Source organism: Oncorhynchus keta, chromosome 35, assembly GCF_023373465.1.
Source record: "Oncorhynchus keta strain PuntledgeMale-10-30-2019 chromosome 35, Oket_V2, whole genome shotgun sequence".
NCBI classification, from domain to species: domain Eukaryota; kingdom Metazoa; phylum Chordata; class Actinopteri; order Salmoniformes; family Salmonidae; genus Oncorhynchus; species Oncorhynchus keta.
This window is the reverse complement of record NC_068455.1, coordinates 6,721,738-6,736,563: the sequence shown is the minus strand read 5'-3', so window position 1 is coordinate 6,736,563 and position 14,826 is coordinate 6,721,738. Positions and strand designations below refer to the sequence as shown.

The following is a 14,826-nucleotide window of genomic DNA, read 5'->3' as shown; positions in this document are numbered from 1 at the left end:
ATATGTCATGTTGGTGTTGGTGTCTGTCTCTACAGTAATATGTAATGTTGTTTGTCTCTACAGTAGTATGTCATGTTGGTGTTGGTGTCTGTCTCTACAGTAATATGTAATGTTGGTCTCTACAGACAGACACCAACAAATTATGTGAATTAGCCTATCAGAAGCTTCAGAAGCATGACATCATTTTCTGGAATTTTCCAAGCTGTTTAAAGGCACAGTCAACTTAGTGTATGTAAACTTCTGACCCACTGGAATTGTCATACAGTGAATTCTAAGTTAAATAATCTGTTTGTAAACAATTGCTGGAAAAAGTAGATGTCCTCTTGTTATCAAGAAATTTGTGGAGTTGTTGAAAAACTATTTGTAATGACTCCAAACTAAGTGTATGTAAACTTCTGACTTCAACTGTATATACTGTATTTTCTCCCATCTATTACATCTTGCCTATGCCGCACGGCCATTGCGCATCCATATCGGTTAGGACATCTATGTACATATTCTTATTCCATCGCCTTCCATTGTGTGTGTAGTATAAGGTAGTGAATTTGTTAGATTACTTTTTAGATATTACCAGAAGCATTTCACTACACTCAGATGAACATCTAACCATGTGACCAATAAAATGTTATTTGATTTGAGTTTTAGAGTTATGCTCAGGCAAAACAATTAGGCTAATCTGTACTTCCATATTTCCAATTCTTGAAGATCAAGGGGTATGACATTTATTGGAATTACTTGAATTCTGGTATTTATTTTAATTTTAATTTTACCTTTATTTAACTAGGCAGGTCAGTGAAGAACATATTCTTATTTTCAATGACGGCCTAGGAACAGTGGGTTGGGTTAACTGCCTTGTTCAAGGGCAGAACGACAGATTTGTACCTTGTCAGCTTGTGGATTTGAACTTGCAACCTTTCGGTTACTAGTCCAACGCTCTAACCACTAGGCTACACTACCGCCTACTTCAGTTTTTAATGTAAAGTTATAATTTAATCGTGTTATTATATGTAGTAGAAAGCGATGGGTTAGAAGAAGTCTACATAACCAACCCATAAAGTTACATTGAACATCCATATATGACCAGCTATGTAAACTTTAACATTGATTTATCCTGCAATAGATGTAATTCAATTGGACATGTTTGTCTTCTTCTAATGCCTCTTAAGGTGAAAGTAACCTAAAAGTAAATGAATGTAATCAGATTACGTTACTGAGTCTGGGGTAATCCAAAGGTTACTTTACTCATTACAATGTTGGACCCGGTAACTAGTAACCGATTACATTTAGCAAGTAACCTACCCAACCCAGCGCACCACATAGAATACTCTGCGACGCAACGCTGCAAGGCAAACGCAGCGTAAATGATAAGTACTACTGGTGTACCTAAATGCAAAAACACTGTCGGTGTGATCGAGGGAATAAGATGAATGCAATCATTATGAACACAGATGAACGTTTTTGGGGGTCTTCGTGATTTCACAGCCGAGGCCGTGCAATAAATAATGTCAAGTGACTGTTCCGCCAATACAGATGTATTTTGGAGTGGACAGTGATTGAAGCAGTGGGATTGTTTTTTTTTAGTTGATGTGTTTAATTTTGAATGATGCCGTTTCCCGCAATGTATTTTTTAATTCTATACCCTGTCCAACTGGTGGCGATAATGCACCATTAACATTCGATGCCAACCGCTGTTAAACCCCATCGAAGAAGTATACATTGTGAATATGTTCCCAATGAAGTGGAACAAATGTAGATTTAGTTGCCGAGTGATTTAGGAATGCAAAAAAATCCGAGACAGTCATTGATTTTGTATAAGTTATTTAAAACTGTAAATTTGACTTGAATAACCTAGGCATCCTATTTATTTTGATCGAAGCCCCATAAGATGAGGTGCAAACTTGTGGTCCCACACTGTCACTGGACAAAAGAGGCGATACCTCCCTGTGCTTTTACGCAAACGCACTGACTGTCTACGCAGGACGACGCCAAGTGAAGGGCCGAGATTCAACGATTACCACACATCAACAAGCGCTTCTTGTGTCGCTGGACACACTGGCTCAACATGCATCGGACTATTCAAGTGGGATTGTTCTGCGTCTGCGAGAATAACCGACGCGTGAAAAATGACGGGTTATAAACTAACAAGAAGTCTCTCATCTTTGGAATTGAATGAAGAGTCTTGTGCCACAACGCAACTCGAAGTGCACCACCAAGGCCATGATAAGAGGCAGCTTTTACATTTACATTTAAGTCATTTAGCAGACGCTCTTATCCAGAGCGACTTACAGATGTGTTGTCAGTCTCTAGCTACCGTAATAATAGCTATCAAACTTTAAAAAAAAGTTACAACAGTCATACTAGCTATACGTTTAGTCATGACATCTAACTGAAATATGTAGCTAGCTGGCTAGCTATATGTTTATTTTTGGTAGCTAGCTAGCTCAGATAGCATAGAGCTAGCCAGTTAGCGTAGCTAGCTGACGAACTTGTTTTTTTTAAATAGCGCTCGAGCTAGCTAACGGTAGCTAATCAGCTAGCTCAGATAGCCAGTTGGCGTAGCTAGCTGACGAACTTGTTTTTTTTTTAAATAGCTTGTTTTAACTAACTCGAGCTAGCTAGCGGTAGCTAGCTAATCAGCTAGTTTAGATAGCATAGAGCTAGCTAACGGTAGCTAATCAGCTAGTTTAGATAGCATAGAGCTAGCTAACGGTAGCTAATCAGCTAGTTTAGATAGCATAGAGCTAGCTAACGGTAGCTAATCAGCTAGTTTAGATAGCATAGAGCTAGCTAACGGTAGCTAATCAGCTAGTTTAGATAGCATAGAGCTAGCTAACGGTAGCTAATTAGCTAGTTTAGATAGCATAGAGGTAGCTAATCAGTTAGCTCAGATAGCATCCTGGTTAGTAAATGAGACCATTTTAACGGCTGGAGTTGCTAGCCAGTTAGCGAACTACAGTAACACTTTTTTTTTTTTCTTGTGGCAAATTTGACAACCACTTTCTAGCTAACTAATGTTAGCCTGTTAGCTTTTCTTTTTGACTGTGTTAACTTACCAATAACGTTAGCTAACGGTAATATATATATATATATACATACACACGTTTGTTTTTTATTTCTAAATAGTTAACATTACCTTACTCGACTAGGTGTATGGTGTAGCTAGCTAGCTGACTTTTCCACCGTGCCTGGACTGACCGACCCCCCCACCAGGACAAGCCGGGGCCGATGCTGACGGTCCGCATCACGGCAACAGTAAGGAGCCATGCAGCCGCAGCAAATATACGACTTTTCAAGTGACGAGAACAGTCACAAATGGCGAGGCCTCTTCGTGCAAGCGTTGCGAAAGGTAAAACGACTTTTTTTTATATTTTTAAATCAACTTTAACTATGAACACATCTCAAACGTGGTTGTTAATTGGCGAGGTGATGGAGTAGCTACTGACTTATCTTTATTTTGATTTATGATTCCAAAATGCACACTGTGAAATATACTGCAGGCCAACAATATACAACTTGCAACTTGGCTCAGAGTCAGAGTGTCAACATGTTGCAGGCAGAATCCGGTGTGTGTTCATTACTCCTATTCTATTGTAAAACTTTTTGCAACAAACCGTTTACTCCAAAGTGAAAAATATTTAACGAAAACGAGAGTTTCTATTGGACAAATTCGGGTAGTTCCTCCCCGTTTCGTTTGCTCTGTTTGCTTCCGTTTGTTTTAAAGGTAAACGTAATGAACCTAGCCCTGATATTGGTACTCCCTTGTTATCTACAAGATCATGTTCTCCTCTCTTGTTTTGGAACACATCGCCCTCAATATAGATGCAGGCCTAAAAGTGAAAAACGAGAGAGCGTCATTGATCTATATCCCTAGTTGAGATCAGAGCCAAACAGAAATGAGTGATGGCTCCTTGACACTCAGTTACAACCACGCATTTGCCTTGTGGAAAATGTTGTCACAAACCATATATCTATCCCTTAGCCCACAACAATATGCATTAGATACAATATGCATTTCTCTGCAAAAGCAGCACGAGGCCAAGTTTATTTTGTCTGTGTTTCTGAAGTCAAAGGTTTGGCTCAAATTGATTCTTTCCACTGTCTTGTTTTGAGGTAGTATCTCTCTACGTGACTAGCAGCATAGTACTGTCAACACATTGCTTAGCGATTGACATGACAGTTTAATCACTGATGTGACCAGGCTATTGGTTTGCCAAACCTCCTACAGTAGTAACCAACCAGGTCCACTGTAGAGATCGAGCCAAAGCAGCCGATGCACTTTCAGTTTTAGCCAAGCTCAAATCCCCCCCTCTCCCAATTCCAATACAATAAGACACAGCCAAACTGTCAGTACACTTCATATTTTGGTGGCCATTTTTATTCATGTCTTCATCATATTTTAGTCCATGGCAGGACTCTCCACGCCTATAGGTTTTTGTTCCAACCCCAGGTGTAACAAACCTGGTTCAGCTTATTAATCAGGTGTGCTATATTAGGGTTGGCGTACACCTACAGGAGGGTATCTCTCCAGGAACAGGGTTGGAGAGCCCTGGTTTAAACCTACAGGAGGGTATCTCTCCAGGAACAGGGTTGGAGAGCCCTGGTTTAAACCTACAGGAGGGTATCTCTCCAGGAACATGGTTGGAGAACCCTGGTTTAAACCTACAGGAGGGTATCTCTCCAGGAACAGGGTTGGAGAGCCCTGGTTTAAACCTACAGGAGGGTATCTCTCCAGGAACAGGGTTGGAGAGCCCTGGTTTAAACCTACAGGAGGGTATCTCTCCAGGAACAGGGTTGGAGAGCCCTGGTTTAAACCTACAGGAGGGTATCTCTCCAGGAACAGGGTTGGAGAGCCCTGGTTTAAACCTACAGGAGGGTATCTCTCCAGGAACAGGGTTGGAGAGCCCTGGTTTAAACCTACAGGAGGGTATCTCTCCAGGAACAGGGTTGGAGAGTCCTGGTATAAACCTACGGGAGGGTATCTCTCCAGGAACAGGGTTGGAGAGCCCTGGTATAAACCTACAGGAGGGTATCTCTCCAGGAACAGAGCCCTGGTTTAAACCTACAGGAGGGTATCTCTCCAGGAACAGGGTTGGAGAGTCCTGGTATAAACCTACAGGAGGGTATCTCTCCAGGAACAGGGTTGGAGAGCCCTGGTCCAGGGTATTTATCTGGTCCTGACCGAGCTTCAGCTGTCGCGGAGTAGAGTAGTGGGTTTCCCCTTCTCTAAATAGACAACTTGATTTTCACAAACCTAATTGAAGCTTACGAGGCAAACAATTTTAGCCAAGAGGACGTGTGCAGTCTGTATCCCTGTGGCCGATGCGTCTCTTTCACGATATCGCTCGCACTTCTTTTCGGTCTCTTCCCAGGTCTCTGTCTGTCACTGGGTTGAGCTGGTTTCTCTCTCGTTTGAACCTGTGACCTATATGGATATATATGTATATCTATATGTATACCGGCTGAGTAAACCACATGCTCTCTGTAGTGTTTTACATGTATATCTCACTTGACAATTTATTAGGTACACCCTTCTAGTACTTGTCTGTATGTGTGTGCATGCATGTCTGTGTGTGTGTGTGCCTACCTGTCTGTTTGCCTGCCTGTCTGTGTGTGTGCCTGTCACAGCTACATATCTGACCATGTATAGAGGCTCATGGCCCTGATGAGACTTTTGTGTTTTGAGTCACTTCTGATTTGAGAGGGACATGTCTAGACTGAAGTGGTACCGCTTTGTCCTTGTCAGCAGCGCAAGTTAGATTCCTTGTAACAGTTTTGTAACGGTTGCTGTCGAAGCTAATCATCCGATTGGTTAACCAACTGCTTCTGATTGTAATGTTGATACGTTCGACAAGGAAATGAGCCAATACAACTGCACCATCCTTTTCCCACAAAGCTGTGTGTGAATGATCCTGGGGAGGGTGTGAATCTGGCTGGTGTTTGTTAAGACACCAAAACAGAAGAAAAATGAACTCAAAACAGGAAAAGACTACAAAAAAAGCTCTTATTGGTTGCAAAATGTTTAAAAGAAGCGATTTCTGTTGCATGCCCTTAATGAACAGGACCCTCCCAGGTGAAGAGATGTGGTGGGTGAAGTTTTGGGGTTTGTTTCACTGTCCCGCGTGGAATACGGCCTGACACACTCACACTCACACTCACACACACACAGAGAGAGGGAGACTGACTGACATAGTCAAAACCATAACAAACCTCTCCTAACTGTGACTCGCTCTCTATCTTTAACAGCTGTCCTGAGGGGCTTCACTGACTGGGCAGGAAGAGGAAATAGTTTTAAGGCACCTGCATGCTTCCTGTTGGAAACAGTTGGTGCATATATTATGACAATGTTTTGGTCTTTGACAAGGGTTTTTTTCGGCTGTTCGTGCACACATTTTTTTTTTTTTTCTTGAGGCAAGCCAATGTTCCTAGCTGAAGTCTACACCCCTTCATCTGTGATTGGTCAACAGTAAGGCATCTGTGATTGGTCAACAGTAGGGCATCTGTGATTGGTCAACAGTAGGGCTTAGTGATGCTTCGATATGACATTTTTGGCTGATACCGATATTCAATATTTTCCTTGCCAAAAAAACGGTAACCGATATTTAACATTTTAGTGGCCTTTTTAGTATAGTTATATAGTTACACACACACGGACGCAGCAGTCTAAGGCACTGCATCTCAGTGCAAGAGGCGTCACCACAGTCCCTGGTTCGAATCCAGGCTGTATCAAATCCGACCGTGTTTGGGAGTCCCATAGGGCGGCATACAATTGGGCCAGCGTCGTCCGGGGTAGGCCGTCATTGTAAATAATCTCAACTGACTTGCCTAGTTAAGGTTACACACACCACACGGACCACACACACACCACACGGACCACACACGCACCACACGGACCACACACACCACACGGACCACACACACACCACACGGACCACACACACACCACACGGACCACACACACACCACACGGACCACACACGCACCACACGGACCACACACACCACACGGACCACACACACCACACGGACCACACACACCAACCACACGGACCACACACACACCACACGGACCACACACACACCACACGGACCACACACACACCACACGGACCACACACACACCACACGGACCAAAAAGTTCTTTTTTTGGCATTTCCGTATGTCCCCATTACCAGTAAAACATCTTCAAAACCTCTTTCTTTCACTTACTTGCTGTGCTGTTTCGTTGCTCAGTTATTTCATTCTCAACCAGAATTTCATCATATATGTCAAGCTGTGACGTTTCAGCTCTGTCTGTCCGTGGACTCTTCCTCGGTGCGCACTGTCACTGTGTCCGTTTCCATGTTGTCCTGTCTATCCGTGGCCTCTTCCTCGGTGTCTGTTTCCATGTTGTCCTGTCTATCCGTGGCCTCTTCCTCTGTGTCTGTTTCCATGTTGTCCTGTCTATCCGTGGCCTCTTCCTCTGTGTCTGTTTCCATGTTGTCCTGTCTATCCGTGGCCTCTTCCTCGGTGTCTGTTTCCATGTTGTCCTGTCTATCCGTGGCCTCTTCCTCGGTGTCTGTTTCCATGTTGTCCTGTCTATCCGTGGCCTCTTCCTCTGTGTCTGTTTCCATGTTGTCCTGTCTATCCGTGGCCTCTTCCTCGGTGTCTGTTTCCATGTTGTCCTGTCTATCCGTGGCCTCTTCCTCTGTGTCTGTTTCCATGTTGTCCTGTCTATCCGTGGCCTCTTCCTCGGTGTCTGTTTCCATGTTGTCCTGTCTATCGAGCATGGTGGTGCCTCTTCCAGAGAGGTGTCTGTTTCCATCTTGTCCTGTCTATCCATGGTGGTGCCTCTTCCTCGGTGTCTGTTTCCATGTTGTCCTGTCTATCCGTGGCCTCTTCCTCGGTGTCTGTTTCCATGTTGTCCTGTCTATCCGTGGCCTCTTCCTCGGTGTCTGTTTCCATGTTGTCCTGTCTATCCGTGGCCTCTTCCTCGGTGTCTGTTTCCATGTTGTCCTGTCTATCCGTGGCCTCTTCCTCTGTGTCTGTTTCCATGTTGTCCAGCTGTGTGTAACATTTCACCTAAACCCTGTTTCTTGTCTGCATCGAAGTAGCGGTCCTTGTACATGGCATCGAGCATGGTGGTGACACAGTAAAGAGGCTCAGAGAGAATGCCTGTTAAAGAAGTAGTGGTCCTTGTACCTGGCATCGAGCGTGGTGGTGACACAGTAAAGAGAGAATGCCACCAAATCGCTTGTTCACAGCCTGTGTCGGCAGTTTTGTTGAGCGGGTGTTTCAATTAGGTCGGCCGATTTATGATTTTTCAACGCTGATACCGATTTATTGGCGGACCAAAACGGCCGATTTATTTAAAAATATATATATATATATATATATATTTTATTTATTTGTAATAATGACAATTCCAACAATACTGAATGAAGACTTTTAACTTAATATAATACATCAATAAATTCAATTTAGCCTCAAATGAATAATGAAACATGTTCAATTTGGTTTAAATAATGCAAAAACAAAGTGTTGGAGAAGAAAGTAAAAGTGCAATATGTGCCATGTAAGAAAGCTAACGTTTCAGTTCCTTGCTCAGAACATGAGAACATATGAAAGCTGGTGGTTCCTTTTAACACGAGTCTTCAATATTCGCAGGGAAGAAGTTTTAGGTTGTAGTTATTATAGCCACCCTCGAAGCAGCGTTACCCATGCAGAGCAAGGGAAACAACCACAGGCTCAGAGCGAGTGACGGTTGAAACGCTATTAGCGCGCGCTAACTAGCCAGCCATTTCACTTCGGTTACACCAGCCTCATCTCGGGAGTTGATAGGCTTGGAGTCATAAACAGCGCAATGCTTGACGCACAACGAAGAGCTGCTGGCAAAACGCACGTGCTGTTTGAATGAATGTTTACGCGCCTGCTTCTGCCTACCACCGCTCAGTCAGATACTTAGATACTTGTATGCTTAGTCAGATTATATGCAATGCAGGACACGCTAGATAATATCTAGTAATATCATCAACCATGTGTAGTTAACTAGTGATTATGATTTATTGTTTTTTTATAAGATAAGTTTAATGCAAGCTAGCAACTTACCTTTGCTTACTGCATTCTCATAACAGGCAGTCTCCTTGTGGAGTGCAACGAGAGAGAGGCAGGTCGTTATTGCGTTGGAATAGTTAACTGTAAGATTGGATCCCCTGAGCTGACAAGGTGAAAATCTATCGTTCTGAAAGAGACAGTTAACCCACCGTTCCAAGCCGTCATTGTAAATAAGAATGTGTTCTTAACTGACTTGCCTCGTTAAATAAAGGTATAAAAAAAAATAGGCAAAATCTGTGTCCAAAAATACAGATTTCCGATTCTTATGAAAACTTGAAATCGGCCCTAATTAATCGGCCATTCCGATTAATCGGTCGACCTCTAGTTTCAATGCCATGTCAGAGGGTGTCACGTCTGCTGCAGACACAGTTGATGAGCTTATTTCTCCAGTCAGTTGTTCGAATGGAGCGACTGAGTGTGTTCATGTTTCTAACGTGTTCTCAAATGCCATTTGAAATGGCAGCAGTGGTGCGACAACCAGCACATTGTTGAGCAACGAACTACGTCTTTCCTCAGTACGGAGTCCTTGACGACCCACTGTGCTGTCAGACTCTGCATGCTCATGGGGATGATATTGCTGGTGAAAATGTCAGTCGTGAAGCTATTAACAGTGACGGTATTACCCCCCACACACACACACACACAGACTCCCACACAGGGCCACAGTATCATGTTAACCTTTCATTTCCACAGCACAACACAAACGCCCACCATGCAAAGATTCCATGTTTACCGTCCTGCATAAAGCACTCTACCTTTGTACTCTGTTTCCCATCCTTTATTCTCTAATCCTTTATTCTCTAATCCTTTATTCTCTAAGTATATTATTCTCTGCTAGTACTGCTAGTGCTAGTACTAGTACTGCTAGTGCTACTACTAGTACTGCTAGTGCTACTGCGAGTACTGCTAGTGGTAAGGTGGTAAGGTGTTGAAGACCCGGGGATGGGCACAGTGGTAAGGTGTTGACGACCCCGGGGATGGGCACAGTGGTAAGATGTTGACGACCCGGGGATGGGCACAGTGGTAAGGTGTTGACGACCCGGGGGATGGGCACAGTGGTAAGGTGTTGACGACCCGGGGGATGGGCACAGTGGTAAGGTGTTGACGACCCCGGGGATGGGCACAGTGGTAAGGTGTTGACGACCCCGGGGATGGGCACAGTGGTAAGGTGTTGACGACCCCAGGGATGGGCACAGTGGTAAGGTGTTGACGACCCCGGGGATGGGCACAGTGGTAAGGTGTTGACGACCCCGGGATGGGCACAGTGGTGGGCACAGTGGGTGTTGACGACCCGGGATGGGCACAGTGGTAAGGTGTTGACGACCCGGGGATGGGCACAGTGGTAAGATGTTGACGACCCGGGGATGGGCACAGTGGTAAGGTGTTGACGACCCGGGGATGGGCACAGTGGTAAGGTGTTGACGACCCGGGGATGGGCACAGTGGTAAGGTGTTGACGACCCGGGGATGGGCACAGTGGTAAGGTGTTGACGACCCGGGGATGGGCACAGTGGTTACGGTGTTGACGACCCCGGGGATGGGCACAGTGGTTACGGTGTTGACGACCCGGGGGATGGGCACAGTGGTAAGGTGTTGACGACCCCGGGGATGGGCACAGTGGTTACGGTGTTGACGACCCGGGGGATGGGCACAGTGGTAAGGTGTTGACGACCCCGGGGATGGGCACAGTGGTTACGGTGTTGACGACCCCGGGGATGGGCACAGTGGTTACGGTGTTGACGACCCGGGGGATGGGCACAGTGGTAAGGTGTTGACGACCCAGGGATGGGCACAGTGGTAAGGTGTTGACGACCCAGGGATGGGCACAGTGGTTACGGTGTTGACGACCCGGGGATGGGCACAGTGGTTACGGTGTTGACGACCCGGGGATGGGCACAGTGGTAAGGTGTTGACGACCCGGGGATGGGCACAGTGGTTACGGTGTTGACGACCCGGGGATGGGCACAGTGGTTACGGTGTTGACGACCCGGGGATGGGCACAGTGGTAAGGTGTTGACGACCCAGGGATGGGCACAGTGGTAAGGTGTTGACGACCCAGGGATGGGCACAGTGGTTACGGTGTTGACGACCCCGGGGATGGGCACAGTGGTTACGGTGTTGACGACCCGGGGATGGGCACAGTGGTAAGGTGTTGACGACCCGGGGATGGGCACAGTGGTAAGGTGTTGACGACCCGGGGATGTCTCTTGCTAATAGAAGTAAATAAAGATGGCAGCCTTTTATGGTGGTTTAGTACACAGTGCGTTTGGAAAGTATTCAGACCCTTTCTGACTTCTTCCACATTTTGTTACACTGCAGCCTTATTCTAAAATTAATTTAAAAAATAAAATCCTCATCAATCTTCACACAATACTCCATAATGACAAAGTGAAAACATTTTTTTATTTTGTTTAATGTTTGCATGTGTATAAAATTAAATAAATAAAAACCTTACAGAAGTATCAGACCTGAAATTGAGATTTGAAATTGAGCTCAGGTGCATCCTGTTTCCATTGATCATCCTTGATGTTTCTACAACTTGATTGGAGTCCACCTGTGGTACATTAAATTAGTTGGACATGATTTGGAAAGGAACACGCCTGTCAGTAAAAAGGCACATGACAACCCGCTTGGTTTGCCAAAAGGCATCTAAAGACTCTCCGACCATGAGAAACAAGATTCTCTGGTCTGATGACACCCACATTGAATTCTGGCTTGAATGCCAAGTGTCACGTCTTGAGGAAACCTGGCACCATCCCTACGGTGAAGCATGGTGGTGGCAGCATCATGCTGTGGGGATGTTTTTCGGGGACTGGGAGACTAGTCAGGATCGAGGGAAAGATGAACGGAGAAAACTACAGAGAGATTGTTGATGAAAACCTGCTCCAGATCACTCAGGACCTCAGACTGGGGCGGAGGTTCACCTTCCAACAGGGCAATGACCTTAAGCACCCAGCCAAGACAAAGCAAGAGTGGCTTCGGGACAAGTCTCTGAATGTCCTTGAGTGGCCCAGCAAGAGCCCGGGCTTGATCCTGATCCAACATCTCTGGAGAGACCTGAAAATAGCTGTGCAGCGACGTTCCCCATCCAACCTGACAGAGCTTGAGAGAATCTGCAGAGAAACTCTCCAAATACAGGTGTGCCAAGCCTGTATCGTCATACCCAAGAAGACTCAAGGCTGTAATCTCTGCCAAAGGTGCTTCAACAAAGTACTGAGTAAAGGGTCTGAATACTTATGTAAATGTGATATTTCAGTTTTATTTTTAATAAATTTGCAAACATTTCTAAACCTCCTTTTGCTTTGTGATTATGGGGTACTCTGTGTGTAGGTTGAGGGGAAAAATAACAATTTAATCATATTTTAGAACAAGGCTGTAACGTAACAATGTGGAAAAAGTGAAGGGGTTTGAATCGTTTCCGACTGCACCGTAGATTTAAATGTGTCTTCTCCCTCTACCGCCTCTTCCTGTCTGTGGGACAGCGAGCACTTGTTGGCTGATGAAACTAACAAGCGGACCAGTAGGGTTTTGTGAATGGAGCCAGGCTTTAGGAAAGGAAACCCCCGTACTTCCTGTCTCTCTGTGTGGTGACTCAGAATCCTAACAATGCATGGTGTCGTGTGGAATCTGAGGCGAAGATTATTTTTTTATTTTTTTTTTGTCTTCTGCTGTTTTTCTATTTTCATGTTCCATTTTGAGGTTTGGCTTTAGTTTCCATTTAGTCTCTCTGGACTTTGGTTAAACAGATGAGCACATTGTGACCGTAAGCAGAGGATTGTGTGTATTCCAAGTAGAAACGGTACTATAGTAGTGTATGGAGCAATGAAACATTTCTGGTAACTTAAATAGATTAAGTCATTCAAATTGTCTGTAAAGATCTATGGGTTAATTCATGTTTTTTTTTTTATCACCCGGACGGGCAGAATCTAATAGAGCCCTGTCTGTCACTATCACCCAGACGGGCAGAATCTAATAGAGCCCTGTCTGTCACTATCACCCAGACCGGCAGAATCTAATAGAGCCTTGTCTGTCACTATCACCCAGACTGGCAGAATCTAATAGAGCCCTGTCTGTCACTATCACCCAGACGGGCAGAATCTAATAGAGCCCTGTCTGTCACTATCACCCAGACCGGCAGAATCTAATAGAGCCCTGTCTGTCACTATCACCCAGACCGGCAGAATCTAATAGAGCCCTGTCTGTCACTATCACCCAGACCGGCAGAATCTAATAGAGCCCTGTCTGTCACTATCACCCAGACCGGCAGAATCTAATAGAGCCCTGTCTGTCACTATCACCCAGACCAGCAGAGTCTAATAGAGCCCCGTCTGTCACTATCACCCAGACCGGCAGAATCTAATAGAGCCCTGTCTGTCACTATCACCCAGACCGGCAGAATCTAATAGAGCCCTGTCTGTCACTATCACCCAGACGGGCAGAGTCTAATAGAGCCCCGTCTGTCACTATCACCCAGACCGGCAGAATCTAATAGAGCCCTGTCTGTCACTATCACCCAGACCGGCAGAATCTAATAGAGCCCTGTCTGTCACTATCACCCAGACTGGCAGAATCTAATAGAGCCCTGTCTGTCACTATCACCCAGACCGGCAGAATCTAATAGAGCCCTGTCTGTCACTATCACCCAGACGGGCAGAGTCTAATAGAGCCCCGTCTGTCACTATCACCCAGACCGGCAGAATCTAATAGAGCCCCGTCTGTCACTATCACCCAGACCGGCAGAATCTAATAGAGCCCCGTCTGTCACTATCACCCAGACGGGCAGAGTCTAATAGAGCCCCGTCTGTCACTATCACCCAGACCGGCAGAATCTAATAGAGCCCCGTCTGTCACTATCACCCAGACCGGCAGAATCTAATAGAGCCCCGTCTGTCACTATCACCCAGACGGGCAGAGTCTAATAGAGCCCTGTCTGTCACTATCACCCAGACCGGCAGAATCTAATAGAGCCCTGTCTGTCACTATCACCCAGAGGGGCAGAATCTAATAGAGCCCTGTCTGTCACTATCACCCAGACGGGCAGAATCTAATAGAATCTAATTCATGTTTTTTTTATCACCCGGATGGGCAGAATCTAATAGAGCCCTGTCTGTCACTATCACCCAGACCGGCAGAATCGAATAGAGCCCTGTCTGTCACTATCACCCAGACCGGCAGAATCGAATAGAGCCCTGTCTGTCACTATCACCCAGACGGGCAGAATCTAATAGAATCTAATTCATGTTTTTTTTATCACCCGGACGGGCAGAATCTAATAGAGCCCTGTCTGTCACTATCACCCAGACGGGCAGAATCTAATAGAGCCCTGTCTGTCACTATCACCCAGACCGGCAGAATCTAATAGAGCCTTGTCTGTCACTATCACCCAGACTGGCAGAATCTAATAGAGCCCTGTCTGTCACTATCACCCAGACGGGCAGAATCTAATAGAGCCCTGTCTGTCACTATCACCCAGACCGGCAGAATCTAATAGAGCCCTGTCTGTCACTATCACCCAGACCGGCAGAATCTAATAGAGCCCTGTCTGTCACTATCACCCAGACCGGCAGAATCTAATAGAGCCCTGTCTGTCACTATCACCCAGACCAGCAGAGTCTAATAGAGCCCCGTCTGTCACTATCACCCAGACCGGCAGAATCTAATAGAGCCCTGTCTGTCACTATCACCCAGACCGGCAGAATCTAATAGAGCCCTGTCTGTCACTATCACCCAGACGGGCA

The 14,826-nt window shown here is 45.5% G+C and overlaps 1 protein-coding gene across 6 annotated transcripts in view; it reads left to right on the top strand.

The window, feature by feature from the left end:
- Window positions 1-1,719: 1,719 nt before the first annotated feature.
- Window positions 1,720-14,826, top strand: part of LOC127915780 (son of sevenless homolog 2-like) — a 92,068-nt gene continuing 78,961 nt past the window's right edge. The window contains exons 1-2 of one of the 6 annotated variants that reach the window (XM_052496217.1): window positions 1,720-2,227; window positions 3,147-3,346. In XM_052496217.1, coding sequence (XP_052352177.1) covers window positions 3,263-3,346 — 84 coding nt within the window. In that variant the 5' untranslated portion in view covers window positions 1,720-2,227; window positions 3,147-3,262. Of the gene's footprint in view, window positions 2,836-2,867; window positions 3,347-14,826 lie in introns of all 6 variants that reach the window. The other 5 variants (XM_052496216.1, XM_052496215.1, XM_052496214.1 and 2 more) reach the window with 5 other exon arrangements.